We start from the raw sequence: 15716 nt of genomic DNA on the forward strand, positions 1-15716 counted from the left end.
TAAATACATATTGTCTTAGATGATTGTATTGTTTGTGTAAAATGACCTCAAGAAATATATTACTACATTCATAATTCATTGACTGGTTTTGGACATACATACATGGGCACCTTACACTTACTTGAAATCATCCTTCAACAAAGAGTAAATTAAATACACTACTGTGATTTTGTATTTTTTATTATAGTTTTATTTGTAAATGATGGTAACCTAGTATCATAGCCTAGTCCAGACTAAATTTACTAGGTCTTGTTACTGGTAAATGCAATTAAGGGAAACATAATTGAAAGGAGCGCAGAACTACATACTGTTATGCTTTCAACCACAAAAAGCTACTGTGCCCCTGCAAAGATGTTTCATTCTTACAAAATATCAAACTTACCTATTTACCCAAATGCTGATCAAAATCACCAACTACAACAATATTACTCTATTTCAAATTTGTATGGATATAAATATGAATAACCACTAACCCTTGAATAAGAGGAACACACTCACCATTGTGATGTCTTGGGCCCCCTCTGGCCACATTGAAGATATGACGTGATCTGAGGAAGAATACATCAACCTCTTGAAATCCTGGAACAGTGTGTCCTTGTTCTTTTCCAAGAAGCCTTTAATTGCATACACAACATCACCTGCATAATGCCTACAATGGAGAAAAAAAAGAAGTGTTTTAGGCCTGAAATGTTGGATGTATTCCATTTAGAGTGATGTACTCTAATTTCTTCCTACTTTATACAAAACCAGCAATTTTTATCTAATGGTAATTTATTCTATCATAAATTTCCCTTGCATGAGGTGGGGTTAGGAGAATATTATAGTTTACAGTGCATTTTTTACCGCACACGATATTTGCATAAGGTATGTGGTTTGGTTAAACTACATTACGGAAAAACTAATTATCCTAGATTCTCTTTCCTCATCAAATAAAAATTATCTTTATAATATCCATGGACTTGAACTCAATAAAGTTAAGTGCATTATATAAATAAACACTGAACATTTATTTTAAATAAATTAAAATAAAGATAACAATTACACTACTGTAATATGCAAATACTAATACAGTATGTATGTACTTTATCAGAATTACACTATATTGGATTGTATCCTACACTGTGTGAAAACTGACAAAAGAATGAAACTACAGTATATCCTACTTGAAAAAAAAGGAAGTGACTTAACCTGAAAAGTATGATACTAAAATTGTGTCACTCATTATGAAAAATTATATTTCTGTATTCAACTTCATTAAATGAGAAAGATTTTAGTATAGTGTATTGTTGAAGCATTAAATTGAATACATTATATAAAGTGTAAAGATTCAGATGCTTTATTCTACAGAAAAAAACTTATTTAACACTGGAATTATATGACACATCCAAGATCATTATCAAATTATAAAGCAATATAAAACATGAATTCATTCTAGACACCAGCGACTTACTTTATACGGAATTCCACCACATGCTTGAGCTCTTTGTCCATTGGGGAAAGTTTCCGCGTAGTGAAGTGATCATGACCCTTCAATTTCTTTTCCATTGCTTCAAGGAGCATCTATTTATTTATAAGAAAAAAAAATATGAAAATACAAAAAGAAGAGACTAGTTTCTCTCCACTCTGAAAAATACACAAAGACTATGATAATATACAATATATCATTTACAGATTAAAATTTTTATTACTGTATACATTAAAGCTGCTGGATTAAGTCTGAATACTGGGAAACGAATCCTTACTTCATCTGTCACTTTTCCAACATTGAGACAGGCCTCGTCTGTGATGGAAATTATTCCTTTGTGGTTCTGCTCAACCAAATCACAAATTATTTGGTTATTGAAATAATCAATGGTCTGCCATGCTATGCCTTCTCGCTTGTACTCTTCTTGTTCTTGCTTAAGTACAAGCTCTGTAATAAAATATTGCTTAATTATTATTTGTAAATAACTGAATCTAAACAAATTATTTATGCTTGCAAAAATCTCATTAGTATAAGAACTTGGACATCCTATTCATTTACTTTCAGCAAAACTGATCACACCGATCCTTAGGGAGGTGGAATAACATTTCCATTGTCTAGCTTTAATACAGTAAATCCCTTTAAACGACTAAGTTTATAATATTGGTGTGTTTACAAAAGAGGAATAATGTATCTAATATAAGAAACAAGTTTTTGAAAACCTAGAGATACCTGTATACAGTTACAAAGGCTAACTCAAAACATAACTGTGCTTACCTATGAAAAGCTGCTGAAGTTTTTCATTGCAGTAATTGATGCAAAACTGCTCAAAACTGTTCCGTTCAAAGATCTCAAAACCATAGATATCCAATACGCCAATGACAGTATTATATTTGTACTGAGGGGACTGGTTCTCATAACGAACTTCGATGGCTGAGTTGACCCCTTGTACAATATATGAAAACAGTCTTTCGTAGATAGCCTGTGATTAAATAAAAACAAAGTCAACCCAACACAATAAGTTATAATCTTTTATCAGAAGAACTGTCATTTCTCAATAATATGCAGTATCAACAAAAATGCTTCAATGATGTGGGGCATCACTATTCTCATACTAAGAGCAATAAGTAATAAAGCTTCCAAAAAGTATTGTATGGAATTTAAACACTCCTCCCCATTGCATTTGGTATCAATAATTCAATTCATTTTTACATCATGTTGTATCAATCTAACACAAAATCTTACTGAATAACGAATGGAATAGACTGTGCTTTAACCTACATGTTTCATATCAAGCCTGTACTGACAAGAAGTACAATATTAAACATATTTGTGATATATAAAAATACAAAGCTCTTAAGTTAAATATGTTTTCCCATACCTTGGCAAAAGCATCTCTTCCGTAGCTTGCTTCAGATTCTGTGTGACGTTTCTCCATTACCTCGCCTCTGGCAGCAATCACTCTGTGACAAAGCGCCTTAGTGACTTGGTCGGGGGACACATGCAAGAGTTCTGCAATATCCTTCACTACTTTTGGATTCTTGATTTGAGTTTCATCCCCACTGGATGTGAATTCAATGTTACCCTGAAAATGAGCAAAATAAAAAATTTCCTCGAAATATTAATTTTCTGCAAAGCAAAGCTCAAAACACTTAGTTGGAAAAGATGTATCACACAATAGATGCTGTAAAAAAATTGATAAAAGAAAAGCAGCAGTTATAACAGTAAAAGTATTTTATACTTAATTTCTGATAATATATGGAATTTATTTAAAAATCAACTAAAAGTACCAACGTACCAAGTGAAGAATAGCGCTGACAACTCTCCAAATAGCATCAATTTGCTCTGTTGAGAACCCTAGAGTTTTGAAAGCTCCTTGGCAAGCCTTGTAATCAGTCTTGTCAGCAATAGTATCAACTCTGGGGGAGCCACCTTGGCGGATAAAGTGATACGAGTTCACGTCTCGTTTTAACTTGAGACGAGACAACTCTGAATCCGAGGCTCCAAACAAAACCTAAAATATATCAATAATGAGATAGAGTATGCTGTATAACAATCAATCAATCAATATATACACAACTGGACTGCACAAATGGAAAACAAAAAGGCCCTCTAATCATAAACTCTACCTGGTAGAATGAGTGGAAATTACGTTCACCAGGTTGCTGAAGAACCACACGCGATTTCTCCAGAAGGTAATTTTGTACGTGACCTCCAATAGGATCACCCTTGAAGTCAAAGTTGATGTCCATGTATTTACCAAATCTTGAGGAGTTGTCATTCCTGGTTGTCTTGGCATTTCCAAATGCTTCAAGAATAGCATTTGACTGAAGGAGAACATTTTTCACTCTGAATTTAAGAGAAGGTATTTAATAGTTATTATAAAGCATAAGTAAAGCATAGAATACATATTTATATACGTTTTGAAGGACCAAATCCATTTCACTTATATTCTAATAATTGATACAAGCATAAATTTTTAGCACAATCAAGATTTGATAATAAAATGGCATGAAAAATCATATAAATCAGTAATCAAAATAAAATCTTGACAACTGAAACACCAAGTCAAAACTGTCACCTTTCAATTTCCTGCTGGCCAGCTACATTTGTAACAGCAGCAATATATCTCATAATGATTTTTGAAGCTTCTGTTTTACCAGAGCCCGACTCTCCCGAGATCACAATACAGGTGTCCTGTCCACGACGCTTCATTGCCTTGTAAGCTGCATCAGCAATGGCGAAGACGTGGGGCGGTCTCTCAAAAATCTCTCTTCCTGTAAAAGAAAAAGAAGTACATGACTGAATGCTACGAATACATATTTCTGAGTCTTACTTTCCTCTATGGAGTCTACAGCTTTTTGTTAAGAAATCTACACATGCAATTTTCACTCCTGAAAGAAATTGGTAAGGCTACCAGTTAGGGCCCTTCAAAATGATGCAGGTAAGATATTACGAAAGGTGAACCTCAGATTTTTTAAATCATATGGTTGCACCCTTACTAAAAGTGCCAAAAAGCAGGAAGGTTAATAATGTTAAAATTACTAGGACACAATTTATGACTTTCAGTATTTTAAAATTTTACTAATAATATAGGCCCTAGATGTAACATCTCTGCATGGAAAGAAATGTTATACTAAACTTAACTATAAAACTTTTAGGTCAATTTCTAAATATGCAACTGGATGCTGAATTCATATGAAATTTAATTAAAAAACCACAATGAATCAAATATTTTCAATTTCTTAAAGCAATACAGTAACATCAAAAGTAGGTTAAAACACTATGCTTATGCATACAATATTCTGAAAAATATACTGTATTCACCAATACAATCTTGAACGAAGGTCTAACCTGTATAATATTTCTTCTCTTACTTCAGCATATTTATGACATTTTTTTAATAAAAAATTACCATGGGAGAATTTTTTTTATCGCTGTATCAAGTGTGCGTTCGTGTTCAGTTGTCTCAACTGCTGACAAGTTTGTTCATTTATTAATTGTGCCAGTTCCATCAATAATTAAACGAACTAAAGTGAACCTGCCTTGAAAACTAACTTTCGATATTAAAAAATATCGCTATAGTCAAAGCATTTAAAAAATATCAATCAGCCGTGTCTTCTTCCCCTGGCGGACTAGATAATGTATGACATAATATCACACTCTCTTGGATGATATCAGTTGCTGCTTGGCTATAACATTGATGACATCGATAGGTAGTTTACACAATGACTAAATAAGGCTGTAGAATCTATTAATTGCTACAGTACTTACAGTATTTCTTATTTTTGTACAACTGTTCTATCAACATACTTAAAAAAGTTTCCTCTTCATGAAAACACAAATAGTAATTCTCTCCCTCACTCTGTGCCTCAATGAATATTCCAACTCATTCATCCCAGAGTGGAGTAGTAGATCCCAGAGGGAAGAAACACCCACCCTATCTGGAGATGGCTAAAAAGTCTGGTGGATTAATTATTCCTCCAAGATATAGAGTAACAACTATGCCCGAGTAGCTAACCCGCACCTCATCCATCTTTCAATACACGAGGTCCTCGAATCTTAAATAATAATCTGACTCCAGCTTACGACAAGCACAGAACTACCAGTTGTAAGAGTAATATTGTGACAGAGGGGAGGGGGTTAGACTAGGATGGCAGGATGTGGACTTGGCCAAGTGATTCTTAAAATGCGTCAAATTAATACCTACCTCTCTGTATGTAGTATGTAGTAGGTTGGCTAGCTAGGGGACCAACCACCAGTTGAGATACTACCGCTAGAGTGTTATTGGGTCATTTGACTTGCCAGACAGTACTATATTTGATCCATCTTTCTGGCTACAGCTCATTTTTTTTTTTTTTTGCTTTCACATTCACTGAATAGTCTGGGCTATTTCCACATTTTCCTCTGTCCTCGTTACCTGAGATTACCAAAAAATTCTTCTTCACTCCTGCACTATAATTTTTCAGTGGCTACTTTCCTTTCGGTAAGGGTAGAAGAGAGACTCTATCTATGGCAAGCAGCTCTTCTCGGAGAAGGTCACCCCAAAATCAAACCAATGTTCCCTAGTCTTGAATAGTGACATTGCCTCTGTACCATGGTCTTTCACGGTTTTGGGTTAGAGTTTGCTTGCTTGGGGTACTCTCGGGCGCTCTTTTCTATCTTAATTGTCTTCCTTTTGCTTTTTTTCAAGTTTTTATAATTTATATATGAAAGATCTACTTTAATGCTGTTACTGTTCTTAAAATGTTTTATATTGTTCATTACTTCTCTTGTAGTTTATTCATTTCCTTATATCCTTTCCTCACAGCTATTTTCCCTGTTGGAGCCCTTGGGCTTATAGCATCCTGCATTTCTAACTAGGGTTGTAGCCAAGCAAGTAATAAGAATAATAATAATGTGCTCATTGATAAAGAGCATCAGCCTTACTGCCTGCAATGTGCTTTCCAAGGCACTCTACAGCATCTCATGCCCCCAAGCTTCATTTCATCTTTTACTTTTGTTCCCTTCCCTCAAGCTTTATTCTCATCCTGTCTAGCTCCTGTAAACTTTGTCTTAATTCAAATAATTACCTTTTTCTTTATGAATAAATTCTTCTGGCATATTCAATGGAGGCCTTTCAATGTGACTTATTGGTCTCAAACTATTTACTGTATACGGTTAATGACAGTAAACCAACGATGCCTTGTAGTTTTTACTTCATTATCAGTACTTATACTGACACCAAATCTAGTCTACTAGATGTAGGCTCTCCTATTTATAATGTACAAAATCATTATCATCATCATCATCTCCTCCTATGCCTATTGATGTAGAGGTCCTCAAAACCTTAAATCCTTTCAACTTCTTAGAAAACTACATTAAAAAACTTCCACATAGATCACATTGTACTAAGAAATATTGTCAGCCTTTAGTTGGTGTCTGACACACACTATTACTCACCTCAATCCCAGCCTTGCCAACAGCACCAGTTAAAGAGCTGTAAGTGGATGCTTGGTCGAGTTCCTACTAACAGACACAGGCTCAATCAGTCTTAATCACTACACTCACCCTTAATGTGAGATTAGACACAGCATATCTAATTATTTCTATGGCTCATCTAGACTACTTTTCAAATTGATACTTTAATGATTGTATTTGTGTGACCTGACATAATTCTGTTATATCCGTGATTTCCATTTCAAGCTATATCCTTGAGGAGGAATGTGGATAGAAAGTCTGCAGAGATCAACTTCTTTTCCTGAAAATTCTGGGAAATAGATATCATTATGTCATTCATAAGATTTCTTCAATAATGGCCTACATCTCATTTGAGATCTTAGGAAGCTCCTTAAGTCTTTTCTGACATAAAATCTCCTTTGATGTAGTCAAGGGTAAATATAAACCAATCTATCACCAAGACTTGGATGTAGGGTCACTCACTAGTTTTGATAGAAGTTCTCTTTAAAAAAATCTTGGTGTTGGATAGACTCAGTCCCAAGAACGGATTCAAGAGTGATGTTGGTCTCTCTTGGTTACTCCTTGACTTGATCATGCATTCATAGAGTAAGGAAACACTTCTCAATGATTAAAGTCTTGGTTTTGAGAATTTAAAATATCAAGTGGTCAGCTGTATTGATGCCCCTGAAGACAAGACCTGTTGGCATAGCTGCTGAGAGAAATTATCACTAAATACACAGCACAGTGGACAAAATACCTTCTAAGTTGAAAAATCTCTAGTAAATAATGTCCTCTGGAAAAGCTACCAATAGATCTACATCTTGACTCACTCATTGGTAGCAGAAATGCTACAGATTTCTTAGGGTAACATCAAACTATCAACATCAGTTTTATAGGTGCCCATAACTTTCCTAACACAAAGTACATACGTTTCTCCTAACTATGGCTATTAGTACCCCCACATCCCTGACTTGTGCTCTCATCTAGTTCATTATCCCACTTCATAATTAACCTCAGCTTAATCTTCATTAACGAAAACCATAAACTTAGCTGACTTTATTAATCATGCAGGATCTAGATTACATTGCAAGATAAAATACATTACATATAAAATAACTATGACATTGATGCCTATAAATAAAATTGTGATTTGGAAACAATGAAAATCACAGTAAAGAAACAATAAAAAGTTAAAAAGAAAAAAAATTCAGTCAATTGTAAAATGAAATAATGAAGAGTAAGTAGAGTGTTTATTTTTTTTAAAAAAGTAACCATGTAGGAAACAAGAGCTTATCCATAAAAACAGATCAAGCTTAAATGAAAACTGATAAGATAAGGGGCTTCTTCCAATGGGATGGTCTTACTTTGTAATTAAAACTACATATGCAACCATCAGAGTTCTGTATGAAGTCTACCATGTCAATATAAAGGAAGAGAAGAACTTATTGACATTGTGTGCATTTTGTAAGGAAAGGTATACTACACACAACAAAATTCAAATTGTGCACACATACTTCGACATTTATAATCTATAGTATCCTGACAGCCAAATAATCCAAACTCCATGGCTTGTTATCCATATAATATTCTTAACTTCAGCTCCTAATCTTTATCACCTAATTTTCCATTAAAACAATTAATTGTGAATTGAGTTACTTAGATTGTCTTATTATGTGCATTTTCTGTAACAACTCCTTTTTATTCTATCTATTTATCATCACATATACAAAGTACCAAACCATCTCAAGTATATCTCCACACCTTAACCCAGGCATGGGCCAACCTGCGGCCCGTGGACCACATGTGTCCCTCAACATGTTATTGTGAGGCCCCCAAAATTTTCTAGGTTATACTGAAGCTTTGTTTATTCATACCAATATTAATCCTTATTATCATTAGGAAATAATGAAAGATATTAGTTTTATGTAAACTTTCATACAAAGAAATTAAACAAGGAAGAATTGCAATAAAAAAGTATATACTAGGCAAGCAATGTTTCTTGCACGTGTGTATTATCCTGCGGCCCTCACTCACTTGGATATACAGTAGTAAAATATGGCCCCTTGTTGACAAACAGTTGTCCATACTTGCGGCTTAACCTAATACAAAAATTCCTTATTTGTATTCAAGGAAATTCTACTAGTCATAGACATCTTACAAAAACCTTATACAAACCTTTGAGTACTTCAGTATACACACACACCAATCCTTAATACAAAAGAACTAGACTTACCTTTGTACTGTGTAACATATTCTTTTCCATACAAGTTGACTGTTCTGTAAGGATTGACGGAGACGCACACCTCCCCAATGTATGTGTAAATCTTCCCGCCATTGAATCTGAAAATAAAAAATATGTTTAATATTACTCTCATAATATTTGTATTAACATTAATATATAATTAAAAGAATAAATTCAGGTGTCAGAATAGTTCCTCTGAATATTTATTTATTTTAGATATGTAATAAAAAATAGGAATAAATGTGAAAAATTTTCAAAGTAATTTGTATTTTCCATAGCTATACAACCCTGAGTCCGTAGGGAATATGTTTTCAGTGCAAGCTGGACGACAATTGAATTGTTTTAATGAGCAGTGGAGAGACAGATGGGAGTGAGGGCGAGGGGCCCCCATCCCCTACCTGTCAAAATCTCTTCACTTACGACCTTTCATCTCAGGACTGAGGAGGGAAGTTTAACCTAAAAAAACTCCCATGTGCGTGGAAGGAGACCTTGAACATGGCTTATGGGACTGGACCAGGAAGAAATCATGGGTAACTTCTTGTTTAGTTCTATGGCGAACAGGTCAACCACCGAAGAATGCCACGAACATGATGCCTCTGTTACGCCAGGCTGTAGGAACCACTCTTCTTACAACTTTCCCCTTTCAACCTGGCTTCCAAGGTAGCTGGAGACCCGAGGCCATTACAGCTCGTGCATTAGCCCTAAGGGGGCCAAAACACAGGGCCATCACACCTGTCCTGCTTAGCTACAGGGATAGCCCGAGGTGGGGAGATGTCACCTCAGGGGCTGAAACACAGGGCTGTGATTCCTTCCCCACAATAGGGTGCAGCAAACAACAGGGATAGCCTATATGCCACCAGAGCCTGAAAGCCAACCAACATATCCCAAGGGATCCTTGCTCCTGTCGCATACTCTCTGGGAACCGAACTAGTAGGGTAAGCACAGGAGAGACAGCAGCAGACACACCCAATGTGTAAAAGAAAGAAACAAAGCCCTCTTCTTCCCCCTCAAAGCATATACCTAACACTGCATAGGAGGTAATGACCTACACTCGGCACACATGGATGTTGCGAACAATCATGTCCCTTGAAAGACCACAGTGTATGTGTGGATCTAATGCTGGTTTCGTGAAGCCGTGAAGGGACAAATATAAGTTGTAATTTTCAAAAGGAATGTTTGAAAAGAAATCTAATACCCCCTGTAGCCTATTCATAACAGCTAACATCATGTTACAACTTTTTATGAATGTAATGTGTAACATTCCAGTCAAATGTGAAAAAATATCTTCATAAATAAGTGAAGAAGAAAATTGACCCTACTAATTACCATACAAGTGAAGTTTTGTTTTAATCATTGCATTTAAATATAAAAAATTACACCTTTTATTATTATTATTATTATTACTTGCTAAGCTACAACCCTAGTTGGAAAAGCAGGATGGTATTAGCCCAAGGGCTCCAACAGGGAAAATAGCCCAGTGAGGAAAGGAAACAAAGAAATAAAAGGGTTAATTGAAATAAAATATTTTAAGAACAGTAACAATAATGAAAATAAATAAGATTAAGAGAAAATACGATAGGATAGTTTGCCCGAGTGTACCCTCAAGCAAGAGCACTCTAACCCAAGACAGTGGAAGACCATGGTACAGAGGATATGGCACTACCCAAGACTAGAGAACAATGGTTTGATTTCGGAGTGCCCTTCTCGTAGAAGAGCTGCTTACCCTAGTCAAAGTCTCTTCTACCCTTACCTAGAGGAAAGTAGCCACTGAACAATTATAGTGCCGTAGTTAACCCTTGACTTCATAAGCCAGTGTCTCAAACGATCAGTCCTCCTTTTGATAAGTTACCTCAAGTTATTCAGAGCAAAATTTTTACATAATTAATACAGGAGTGAAATTACTTGTTTACTTGTTTTGGGTTTAAATCCAACCTTCCACTGAAGTCGAGTGAACTACTTCTCGGGCGGGTCCATATCAATCATCTAACGAAACATTTTCATTATAACTTAAACAATTCTTTGATTGTAGCATCTTCCAAATCATACGATCTTGTGAAAAGTAATGTCTTTAGTTTCTTCTTAAATTCAATTGCTCCCTTTAAGTCCTTCATTTCAGTTGGCAGTTTATTATAATGCAATTATCGACCATTAAAGCTACCTCGGTACTTTGGTAACTATTTCTCTTGGTGCAACTGGCTTCGTAAAACCTGGCTGGACACCTCTGCCCATAGATTGGAATTTACCATCTGCTTCTGTTTTCCCAGGTTTTTTAATCTTCCTCACTTTCTTAGTAAAGTCAGCTGCCCTTCCGAGTTTCTTTTTTTTCTAGTATTCTTAGGATTCCGCTACTAAGAATATCAAGTCCCAATATCATATTTTTTCATTTATTCATGAAAAAACAATACATACACATTCTTCGTGTATATTACGCTTCCTTGTTCCTAAAAGTCAACTTTTGATTGTTTTTGGTAAGAATGTTTTATACATAAATGCAGATGAAAAAAAAATACTATAAAGGAATAAATTTTCTTATACAAGTTGTATTCACACGTTGACAGATTACAATGACCAGCTGATTCTTGCTCTATTTCCAAGCACTAGAAAATTAACATTCATCCCCCCCCCTCTCTCTCTCTCTCTCTCTCTCTCTCTCTCTCTTTAACGTCACAGATTACAATGACCAGCTGATTCTTGCTCTTTTTTTAAGCACTAGAAAATTAACTCTCTCTCTCTCTCTCTCTCTCTCTCTCTCTCTCTCTCTCTCTCACTGCATCGCTCTGTCATGCATTTAATGATGGAATCCTTCGATCCCTCCGTGCTATCGGGACGAGGACAGCTCGACATTAAATCCGGTAATCCTATCTCCAGGATGTTTAAGGGTGAACTTGACATATCAGCATAAGACTTTAATGTTTTACTCTGCTGGTATATTCCATGAGAGAGAGAGAGAGAGAGAGAGAGAGAGAGAGAGATATTCAGTAATTGAGTTCTTGCACACACACACACACATATATATATATATATATATGTGTGTGTGTGTGTGTGTGTGTGTTGGATGTTTTACTTGCCTGGTATATTCCATGAGAGAGAGAGAGAGAGAGAGAGAGAGAGAGAGATTAAGTAATTGAGTTCTTACACACATTTATATATATTTATATATATATATATATATATATGTGTGTGTGTGTGTGTGTGTGTGTTGCGCGTGCACGCACATTTCTATGACAATCATCAAAGCCCCAGTTATTGATACATGCAACCTCCGACCACTTACTTAATCTTAAATGACAATAAAAAAAACGTCATCATGTAATCCAACATGACGTGGATACGTACCGTTGACGCAACAGTAATAGTTTTTTTTCAACAGTTCTCTTTCAGGTAATCACATTTGAATGGATTACGTCAATCCGTCGTTGATATACGCGCGCACCGATAGATTAACCTACAGCTGTTCAGCTCCCAAACCTTGACTGACATTTCCTAAGGTTTCTAAAACCACTGGTGGGAGGACCTCGAGCTTCAGATGTCTGTAACTAAATGGTGCATTTTGTTGAGCTTTGGGTGTATGAAAATGGAGTTGGAAGGTTAGACGCTGGGGGCAAGGAGGCCATTCAGCGCATGAAAACAACGATGGTAAATACCGCAGTTGCACGACAAAGTTGGAGAGAGAGAGAGAGAGAGAGAGAGAGAGAGAGAGAAAGGAAGCTAGCGAGAAATGTGTTTATATATGCACACACACTATATATATATATATATATATATAGAGAGAGAGAGAGAGAGAGAGAGAGAGAAGCTAGCGAGAAATTTTATATATATATATATGTATATATACATATATATATGTATATATACATATATATATATATATATAGATAGAGAGAGAGAGAGAGAGAGAGAGAGAGAGAGGGTGGATGTCGATAAGTTTCGCTATAAACTCATTTGCTCTGCAATGTTAGGGATCATACCAAAGCAAGTCATTTGATTTCCCCATTTCGGGAACTACCTGAGACTTTGATTTCCCGTTGACAATTGCGTCTAGTCATTTGATTTCCCCATTTTGGGAGCTACATGCTATTATGATTTCCCTTTCCTTGTTGGATATGTGAAATCTATTTGATTTCTCCCATATTGTACTCTATAAAATAGATTTACTCTTAACTTTTGTTTATCTTAAAACGATGCTTTTTGCCCCTTTGTTTTCATTTAATCAAAATTAATTTACTTTGACCTTGTTGCCATCTTTTAGATTTCTATCCTTAGTTTTGTACTTAATTCAATTGAAGTCATTCACTGGGTGAAGCAAATTGGGTTGTGCTTCTGTGATCTTGTTGTCAAAGTTCTTGGACTTTTCTTTTTAGTAAGAAAGGCTAAGGAAAGTAAATACTTCAGCATTTTGGACAATTTATTTGCAAAGCTTTCGGGAACATTTCCCCGCAGGGGAGCTAAAAATTAACAATTAGGTTAAATTATTGAAATTCAGTTAAACAGGCAAGAATTATAACAAATACACCGAAATACATTAAAATTCATTCACTTCATTTTTTTATGTATTTCGATGTATTTGTTATAATTCTTCCCCGTTTAATTAATTTCATTGATTTAACGTAATTATGTCTTGATTTATATTTTAAGTTAATTTTTTAGCTCATATGATGTGAAATGTTGTTCCCGAAAGCTTAGCAAATAAATTGTCCAAATGCTGAAGTATCTACTTCCTTCGCTTTTTCTTTTATCTTCGTATCTGCTTTGCTGTTTTGAGATCCTCCTTAAGGTGCTTACAACTATATAAAATTTCCATTGAGGATAAAATAATAGTTAGGCTACTACAGGTGGTAAGTGGGAAAAGATACAATATACCAAGTTTAATTCTTCCATTTCCTGCTATTTTAACATGTGAACAAACCTAAAAAATATCACGACGTTTATCAGAAAATTCCTTGAGTTTCTTTAATATTCAGTTTCTCCAAACATTTATGTAATAAATATAATGCTTATACATGCATACATACATAGACACAAACACACACACACACACATATATATATATATATATATATGTGTGTGTGTGTGTGTATTATGAATCAAATGTCCAAGTCTATGAACCCATTCCCCTAGGAACAGATTCATATAATAACTCCATCTACCAATCCACCACTTACCATATAAACTTCAAACAGGATCAACCTGCCTTTCATTATCCTTATGATAGGCAACATTATTACTCGTTCCTTTTACTTCGCTTTCATTCGGTCCGGGATTTATACGATCTGAATCTACAACCATCAACAAAAGTCAGAACTTTCCCTTTCCTCGTAATCATGAATGATACTACCTACACTCGGTTCTCACCCCAAACCGAATTCGCACGAGACCCTACTTATTTCTTGCAACGTATCAGCTACTGTAATTTCGAAATTATTTTTCTTTGGCTTCTTGCAGTTCATATATATGCATATCTTAAGTTTCCGAAAGCCTAAAATCAACCAATACTAGAAATACTGATTGCCACCGATGAAACAGTAAAGGAAACATCAGACTCTTACTTACAGTATGTGCTAAAGCCTCCTTTGTGCTTTCCATGTAGTGTTTGAACACATGAAATATATTTTTTTTTATGAGGAATCGACTCATGGACTCACTATTACTCTTATTAATCTTTAAATCGTAATATTCATTCAAGATCACACTCCAAGAATTTCAGCCTAAATATCTACGTAACTTCTTTGAGAATATGAAATACGTTTAAAAAAAGATCGTGACTTGGGACTCCAGCCAATAATCCCTTTATAAAGAGTATTTTAAAAGATTATATATATATATATATATATATATATAATGTGTGTGTATGTATGTATATATGTATATATATATATATATATATATGAATATGTATATATACATATATATATACACATATATACATACATACACACATTATATATATATATATATATATATAAGATCCTGACTGGGACTCAAGACATAATCCCTTTATAAAAAAAACATTTTTTTTTTTTTGAAATCTGAAACATTTGGCAGCAGAGGGTCATTTTAACTGAACTGCGTGGTCAGGTCAGTTTTCAATTACTACAAACCGTGAACTTCGTGGTGATCAGAAGCCCTGCAATGTCTGGCAACAACTCATACAAGGATTCAAGTACCCTCGTTTGGAACTATTACAATAGGAAAACATATGTTTTTTTTTTTTTTACTATCTTATTCTTTAGTAATATTTTACCCGTATGAGTGAAAAGGGATAATAACATAAATTATTTGGAAAGTGGCACTGTTTACAATTGCTTTGATATGATTCAAAAGAACCACATATAAACAGAAGATAATACACATATACATATATACATCCATTATATATACATAATCATAAATAATACATAGATACATACATATATATATATATATATATATAAAAATAAATAATTATATATATATACATATATATATTTTACATATAAATAATTATATATATATATATATATATATATATATATATATATAATCAACATTTAATAGTTTCCCAATCATGGAGTAGCCAAAGAGAAAAGTAACACA

General features: G+C 34.5%; 1 protein-coding gene across 2 annotated transcripts in view; it reads right to left on the bottom strand.

Annotated features, from left to right (window-relative positions):
* Myo31DF (Unconventional myosin ID) overlaps positions 1 to 15716 on the bottom strand; it is a 146906-nt gene that overhangs the window by 26284 nt on the left and 104906 nt on the right. For both annotated transcript variants that reach the window (XR_011040393.1, XM_068352792.1), the window contains exons 2-10: positions 9135 to 9241; positions 4044 to 4239; positions 3592 to 3811; positions 3261 to 3476; positions 2844 to 3047; positions 2240 to 2444; positions 1743 to 1912; positions 1451 to 1560; positions 499 to 649 (exon numbers count right to left, since the gene is read on the bottom strand). Coding sequence is in view for 1 of the 2 variants with exons in the window: in XM_068352792.1 (XP_068208893.1) it covers positions 499 to 649; positions 1451 to 1560; positions 1743 to 1912; positions 2240 to 2444; positions 2844 to 3047; positions 3261 to 3476; positions 3592 to 3811; positions 4044 to 4239; positions 9135 to 9241 (1579 nt within the window). In the remaining variant the exon portion in view is untranslated. The remainder of the gene's footprint in view (positions 1 to 498; positions 650 to 1450; positions 1561 to 1742; positions 1913 to 2239; positions 2445 to 2843; positions 3048 to 3260; positions 3477 to 3591; positions 3812 to 4043; positions 4240 to 9134; positions 9242 to 15716) is intronic.

The sequence above is a fragment of the Palaemon carinicauda genome, chromosome 29 (assembly GCF_036898095.1).
Source record: "Palaemon carinicauda isolate YSFRI2023 chromosome 29, ASM3689809v2, whole genome shotgun sequence".
NCBI classification, from domain to species: domain Eukaryota; kingdom Metazoa; phylum Arthropoda; class Malacostraca; order Decapoda; family Palaemonidae; genus Palaemon; species Palaemon carinicauda.